The 7,599-nt window shown below is 51.9% G+C and overlaps 1 protein-coding gene across 3 annotated transcripts in view; it reads right to left on the reverse strand.

Moving 5' to 3' along the window:
• radil (Ras association and DIL domains) overlaps positions 1-7,599 on the reverse strand; it is a 46,267-nt gene that overhangs the window by 33,318 nt on the left and 5,350 nt on the right. For 2 of the 3 annotated variants that reach the window (XM_072462989.1, XM_072462987.1), the window contains exons 2-4: positions 7,417-7,584; positions 3,799-4,306; positions 423-533 (exon numbers count right to left, since the gene is read on the reverse strand). In XM_072462989.1, the coding sequence (XP_072319090.1) occupies positions 423-533; positions 3,799-4,306; positions 7,417-7,500 (703 nt within the window). In that variant the 5' untranslated portion in view covers positions 7,501-7,584. The remainder of the gene's footprint in view (positions 1-422; positions 534-3,798; positions 4,307-7,416; positions 7,585-7,599) is intronic. The other variant, XM_072462990.1, reaches the window with a different exon arrangement.

Raw genomic sequence — 7,599 nt, forward strand, 5'->3', positions numbered from 1 at the left:
ATCAAACTTACTGAACGATCAATATGACATTAACGGGATAAAAAAAAGCACTTCACGTTTAGCTTTACTTTTTTGAGAAAGGGCTGAGCAGAAACAGAAATTATTAAATTTTGCTGCTAAAACCGTCACATTTCTTTTAATTTAACTAAAAAAGACTTAATTTAATTCGAAAACAGTCACTTTTCTAATTAATTGTTCTTCTAAAAATTACCAATTATAATTTTTTAGTCCTTACAATCATATTGTCAATTAACCTAATGATCTAGAGTGATTAAAAGACAATTCCCGCCCCCTTCCCCCCCAGCGCAGGCACATTCGTCACAGTGAATGGGGGGTGTTGTTGCCGTGGACGACACAGGTAGAGAGGTGGTATCCATGGAGATGACAGACAGGCCCTCCCCCTACCTGAGAACAGTCCCCACCTTTGGAGCCGGACTGTGGCACTCGGCCGGAGCGCAGGGGGGAGCTCCTGAGTTTGCCCAGCCCGGACCGACCTATTAGAGCCGCCAGGAAGTGAGGGGCGCGGCCTACAGCTGGGACAGGGGGGTGGAGGGAGGGGAGGGCTCAGAAACACACCAATAGGAAAGGGGCATGCACGCACTGCAAACACAAACATTTCACCGCGTGCACCTGCGGCTTTGACGAGTTTGCGCGAGTTTATTTGTTTTACGGTCCTTGGCGTTTGTGGGACGCTGGGCTTTGCGTCCTGTGGCGTGACGGGCCTTTGGAGTCGCACCGCGTCTGGGACTTACACTCCGGAGCGACTTATATATGATATTATTAGTTATTTTTACTCTTACAACCACAAGAGGGCGCTCTAGGCTCTAAGCGACACAGAAGAAGAATCTGCACTTCCTCTTGCTCTGGAGTTTGTGGAGTTGTTTAGAAGTGACACAGAGGAAGAAGAATTCAGTGGATTTAGTGATTTGGGGTCAAACTGATGCTTTGGTAAACTTGTTAGCATGTTCTTTATGCTATAGTTATCTGAATAACTGTTCATATGTTACGTTAACATACCAGACACTTACCACAGTTCTGTCTGTGCCTCATGTAGCTGAAGGTGTTAGCGTTAGCATACGTCATGTAGCTGAAGGTGTTAGCGTTAGCATACGTCATGTAGCTGAAGGTGTTAGCGTTAGCATACCTACACCTATTCAACATGTTCTCTCATCTGTTATTATTTTAAACTGCATTTCAAGAGGAAATGTCTGTTCTTGCTCTTGGATTTTATCAAATATATTTCCCCAAAAACGCGACTTATACTCCAGTGCGACTTATATATCTTTTTTTTTTCTCTATTATGCACTTTTTGGCTGGTGCGACTTATACTCCAGAAAATACAGTAACTGCCTGAAGAATCTAAAATAAAGTTGTCAAGCCGCAGAACATGAAACTGTTCAACGTTTTTCATGACAGACGATTTTATGTTCTTTGTGTCTCGTCACGCCACAGGACACACTTTGGTACGAGAGTCAAACGTCTTATAACCTTTTTTAGATTTAAAGTTGAGATGGATTTGAGTGAAGAATGTATAACCTCAATTAACACAAGTGACTCATTCTACAATACAAAGACATTACATCAAGTATCGTTACGCTCTGTAAAACGATCTGAAGCAAGTCTTCTGTTTTCAAGGAACAGTGGAATGTTGTGACGGTTACAGTCTATGAATATATTATAAAGGTTTTATGGAGGTCAACCTGGTCCCACATCAGGCACATTCTGTGAAGTCATTTCAACACGTTTAGATATATTTCTGTTTGCAGTGCACAGGGGCAGGTGCTTTGAAACAATAGTTGTAATAAAAGTTCAGTTTGATACAGGATTTTCCATCAACACCACATAAGTTACACATCAAATCATCTTTAACACAAGTGACGTGTTATTGAAACAAAACTACATTTGTATGTGTGTGTTCAGAGAAACTCCTGTAAAACCTCTTCATGGACGCTCACACAAGCAGAGGAGAACCTACGACCAAGAGATTAGAAACTGCAACACAACAAAGTGTTAGTGACAGAAGCAAGAACATGTCCTGAATATTCTCCACATGTATAGAAGAAACACTATACATACGTGTCACAGCCTATTCATGAGGAGATGCACCCATCCAGATCACCGGATCACCAGATCGCCAGATCACAACCTCACCGGATCACCAGATCACCAGATGACCAGATCACCAGCTCACCGGATCACCAGATGACCGGATCACCAGCTCACCAGATCACCAGAGCGCCAGATCCCCGGATCACCAGAGCACCGGATCACCAGATCACCAGAACACCGGATCACTAGAGCACCAAATCACTGGATCACTAAATCACCGAATTACCAGATTCCCAGATCACTGAATCACCACATCACCGGATCACCAGATGACCAGATCACCAGCTCACCGGATCACCAGATGACCGGATCACCAGCTCACCGGATCACCAGAGCGCCAGCTCACCCGATCACCAGATCACCAGCTCACCGGATCACCAGATCACCAGAACACCGGATCACTAGAGCACCAAATCACTGGATCACTAAATCACCGAATTACCAGATTCCCAGATCACTGAATCACCACATCACCGGATCACCAGATGACCAGATCACCAGCTCACCGGATCACCAGATGACCGGATCACCAGCTCACCGGATCACCAGAGCGCCAGCTCACCCGATCACCAGATCACCAGCTCACCGAATCACCAGAGCACCAGATCCCCGGATCACCAGAGCACCGGATCACCAGATCACCAGAGCACCAGATCACCGGATCACTAGAGCACCAAATCACTGGATCACTAAATCACCGAATTACCAGATTCCCAGATCACTGAATCACCACATCGCCAGATCCCGGATCACCAGACCCTCAGATCACCAGAGCACCGGATCACCAGATCCCCGGATCACCAGAGCACAAGATCACCAGATCCCGGATCACCAGATCCCGGATCACCAGATCTGATCATGAGGCCGCTGGTGTATAAAGAACACCAGGCTCTGGTCATATACATTATGTTTACAGTGAAAGAGCTGGATCGGTGCATCGTTAGTGTAAACATGATAATCACAAAGTGCAAAAAACAAAACCATTCACTGTAATTATTAATAACACAATTTCTAAGCTGACTTAGAAAATAAATACATGTTATGGTATTTCTAGTAGCAAAAATATTACATTAAAATACTAATTAAAAACAAATGGATACTGTTGTTCAGCAGTTGTGAGGATATCTTAGTACTAACACAGTGCTAGCGCAGAGTTAGCTCAGTACTAGCTCAGTACTACTTGAGTACTACCTCAGTACTACTTGAGTACTAGCTCAGTACTACTTGAGTACTACCTCAGTACTACTTGAGTACTAGCTCAGTACTACTTGAGTACTAGCTCAGTACTACTTGAGTACTAGCTCAGTACGGGGTCAGCCCTCAGTTCCCCGAAACCTGGGTTAGGCTCATATGTTGCTATATTTTATGCTGTAAAACCAGACATTTATGCTACATTTATACAACTTTTGAAGCTGTGGAACCTGAACCAGTAGTTCCCCCGTTTATAGAAAAGGAGGAACATAGATACTACTTGAGTGAGTACTAGCTCAGTGCTAGCTCAGTGCTATGTGTGCGTGTATCTCAGCGTTACCTGAGCCTGTATCTCAGCGTTACCTGAGCGTGTATCTCAGCGTTACCTGAGCGTGTATCTCAGCGTTACCTGAGCGTGTATCTCAGCGTTACCTGAGCCTGTATTTCAGCGTTACCTGGGCGTGTATCTCAGCGTTACCTGGGCGTGTTTGTCCTCACCTGCAGTGATGGTGTCCTTGTCCTTGGCGTTGAGCTCTTCTACCTCGGCTCTCCTCCTGAGCTCAAAGCGTCGGGCGTGGCCCTCTCTGGGCTTCCACAGCTCCTGCAGGAGCAGAGGCTTCTCGTTGTCCCCCAAAGCGCGTAAACATTCCGTCCTCCAGGTGAGGCCGCTCACGCCTCCGCCCACCTCCAGGCGTCCAATCACGTCACACAGCACGTAGCAGTGCGCCGCCTCCTTGTTGAGGGAGTAGCGCTCCAGAGCCTCTTTCACCAGCTCCTGCGCGCTGGAGTGGGGCGTGGCCAGGACGCTCTTGTAGTTGGCCCCTGCACAGATCTCGTCCCCAAATATCTTGAGAACCCCGGGGGCGGAGCTCTGAGTGGACAGCTCTGCGGGGTCATCAGTGGGTCGCTCGGGGAGCTCCTCTGTGCAGCGCCGGTCTCTGTCCCTGGTGTTTGTGCCCACCTCTGTGGGCACGCGGTCCCGGTAACTCAGGGTGCGGTACAGCACCTGTCACAGGGTCACACAGGGTCACACAGGGTCACACAAGGTCACACAGGGTCACACAAGGTCACACAAGGTCACACACAGGGTCACACACAGGGTCACACACAGGGAGGGTCACACACAGGGAGGGTCACACACAGGGAGGGTCACACACAGGGTCACACACAGGCAGGGTCACACACAGGGAGGGTCACACACAGGGAGGGTCACACACAGGCAGGGTCACACACAGGGAGGGTCACACACAGGCAGGGTCACACACAGGGAGGGTCACACACAGGGTCACACACAGGGAGGGTCACACACAGGCAGGGTCACACACAGGGAGGGTCACACACAGGGTCACACACAGGCAGGGTCACACACAGGGAGGGTCACACACAGGGTCACACACAGGGAGGGTCACACACAGGGAGGGTCACACACAGGGAGGGTCACACACAGGGAGGGTCACACACAGGGTCACACACAGGGAGGGTCACACACAGGGAGGGTCACACACAGGGAGGGTCACACACAGGGAGGGTCACACACAGGGTCACACACAGGGAGGGTCACACACAGGGAGGGTCACACACAGGGAGGGTCACACACAGGGAGGGTCACACACAGGGTCACACACAGGGAGGGTCACACACAGGGAGGGTCACACACAGGGAGGGTCACACACAGGGAGGGTCACACACAGGGTCACACACAGGAAGGGTCACACACAGGGTCACACACAGGGAGGGTCACACACAGGGAGGGTCACACACAGGGAGGGTCACACACAGGCAGGGTCACACACAGGGAGGGTCACACACAGGGTCACACACAGGGAGGGTCACACACAGGGAGGGTCACACACAGGGAGGGTCACACACAGGGAGGGTCACACACAGGGAGGGTCACACACAGGGAGGGTCACACACAGGCAGGGTCACACACAGGGAGGGTCACACACAGGGTCACACACAGGGAGGGTCACACACAGGGAGGGTCACACACAGGGAGGGTCACACACAGGGTCACACACAGGGAGGGTCACACACAGGGAGGGTCACACACAGGGTCACACACAGGGAGGGTCACACACAGGGAGGGTCACACACAGGGAGGGTCACACACAGGGAGGGTCACACACAGGGAGGGTCACACACAGGGTCACACACGGGGCACGTGTACGTGTAAATGAAGCCTGAACACTTTCTTTGGTTACGAGTATATAAGTATAAGTATAAGTATAAGTATAAGTATAAGTATAAGTAAAGTCTATACTAAACACCTGATCAGTTTAAGAGTTTTAGAAAAAAAATCTCACTTCACACTTATGTCCTTTTAAATAACTCAATGAAAATGGGCGTGTCACCTTTATATTAAGAGCTTCTGATTATGAGCTTTTCTTCAGGCTCCTCCTCGTTTTTAAACCAGAGTTTTCATCATTCATTATTACAAAACTGTAACCGAGGACAACAGTCAGCCCCACCTGCCGCTCTCACCGTGACCGCGTGTAGTGGCCCGTGTAGTGGCTCGTGTAGTGGCTTGTGTAGTGGCCCGTGTAGTGGCCCGTGTAGTGGCCCGTGTAGTGGCTCGTGCAGTGGCCCGTGTAGTGGCCCGTGTAGTGGCCCGTGTAGTGGCTCGTGCAGTGGCCCGTGCAGTGGCCCGTGTAGTGACCGTTTAGTGGCTCGTGTAGTGGCCCGTGTAGTGACCCGTGCAGTGGCTTGTGTAGTGGCCCGTGTAGTGACCGTGTAGTGGCCCGTGTAGTGGCCCGTGTAGTGGCTTGTGTAGTGGCCCGTGTAGTGGCCCGTGTAGTGACCGTGTAGTGGCCCGTGTAGTGGCCCATGTAGTGGCCCGTGTAGTGGCCCGTGTAGTGGCCATGTAGTGGCCCGTGTAGTGGCCCGTGTAGTGACCGTGTAGTGACCGTGTAGTGGCCCGTGTAGTGGCCGGTGTAGTGGCCGGTGTAGTGACCGTGTAGTGACCGTGTAGTGGCCCGTGTAGTGGCCGGTGTAGTGGCCGGTGTAGTGGCCGGTGTAGTGACCGTGTAGTGACCGTGTAGTGGCTCGTGTAGTGGCTCGTGTACTGGCCCGTGTAGTGGCCGGTGTAGTGACCGTGTAGTGACCGTGTAGTGGCTCGTGTAGTGGCTCGTGTACTGGCCCGTGTAGTGGCCGGTGTAGTGGCCGGTGTAGTGACCGTGTAGTGACCGTGTAGTGACCGTTTAGTGACCGTGTAGTGACCGTGTAGTGACCGTGTAGTGACCGTGTAGTGACCGTTTAGTGACCGTGTAGTGACCGTGTAGTGACCGTGTAGTGGCTCGTGTAGTGGCCCGTGTAGTGACCGTGTAGTGACCGTGTAGTGACCGTTTAGTGACCGTGTAGTGACCGTGTAGTGACCGTGTAGTGGCTCGTGTAGTGGCCCGTGTAGTGACCGTGTAGTGACCGTGTAGTGGCTCGTGTAGTGGCCCGTGTAGTGACCGTGTAGTGACCGTGTAGTGGCTCGTGTAGTGGCCCGTGTAGTGGCTCGTGTAGTGGCCCGTGTAGTGACCGTGTAGTGACCGTGTAGTGGCTCGTATAGTGGCCCGTGTAGTGGCTCGTGTAGTGGCCCGTGTAGTGACCGTGTAGTGACCGTGTAGTGGCCCGTGTAGTGGCTCGTGTAGTGGCCCGTGTAGTGACCGTGTAGTGACCGTGTAGTGGCTCGTGTAGTGGCCCGTGTAGTGGCCCGTGTAGTGGCTCGTGTAGTGGCCCGTGTAGTGACCGTGTAGTGACCGTGTAGTGGCCCGTGTAGTGGCCCGTGTAGTGGCTCATGTAGTGGCCCGTGTAGTGACCGTGTAGTGACCGTGTAGTGGCTCGTGTAGTGGCCCGTGTAGTGGCCCGTGTAGTGGCTCGTGTAGTGGCCCGTGTAGTGACCGTGTAGTGGCCCGTGTAGTGGCCCGTGTAGTGGCTTGTGTAGTGGCTTGTGTAGTGGCCCGTGTAGTGGCCCGTGTAGTGGCTCGTGTAGTGGCCCGTGTAGTGACCGTGTAGTGACCGTGTAGTGACCGTGTAGTGGCTCGTGTAGTGGCCCGTGTAGTGGCCTGTGTGTTTGATGGCGCTCTGATGTGATTGAGCAGGACGTTAGCCACGTTAGCGCCCTCGTACCTGCGTGAAGGTCCTGCTCTGTCTCTTGAGGCGGCTCTTAGAAGGCAGGGACATGCTGGCCCCCGACGAGGAGCCGTAGAACATGGCGAGGCCGTGGTCGTGGGGTTCACTGGGGGCCGACCAGGGGGGGAGCGCGGGCCGGGGCTCAGGGCTCTGTCACCCGCCGCACTGCACAGTCAAGAA

This window comes from Eucyclogobius newberryi, unplaced genomic scaffold (assembly GCF_026437365.1).
Source record: "Eucyclogobius newberryi isolate DKJ021-1_F unplaced genomic scaffold, fEucNew1.0.hap1 SCAF_4, whole genome shotgun sequence".
NCBI lineage: Eukaryota > Metazoa > Chordata > Actinopteri > Gobiiformes > Gobiidae > Eucyclogobius > Eucyclogobius newberryi.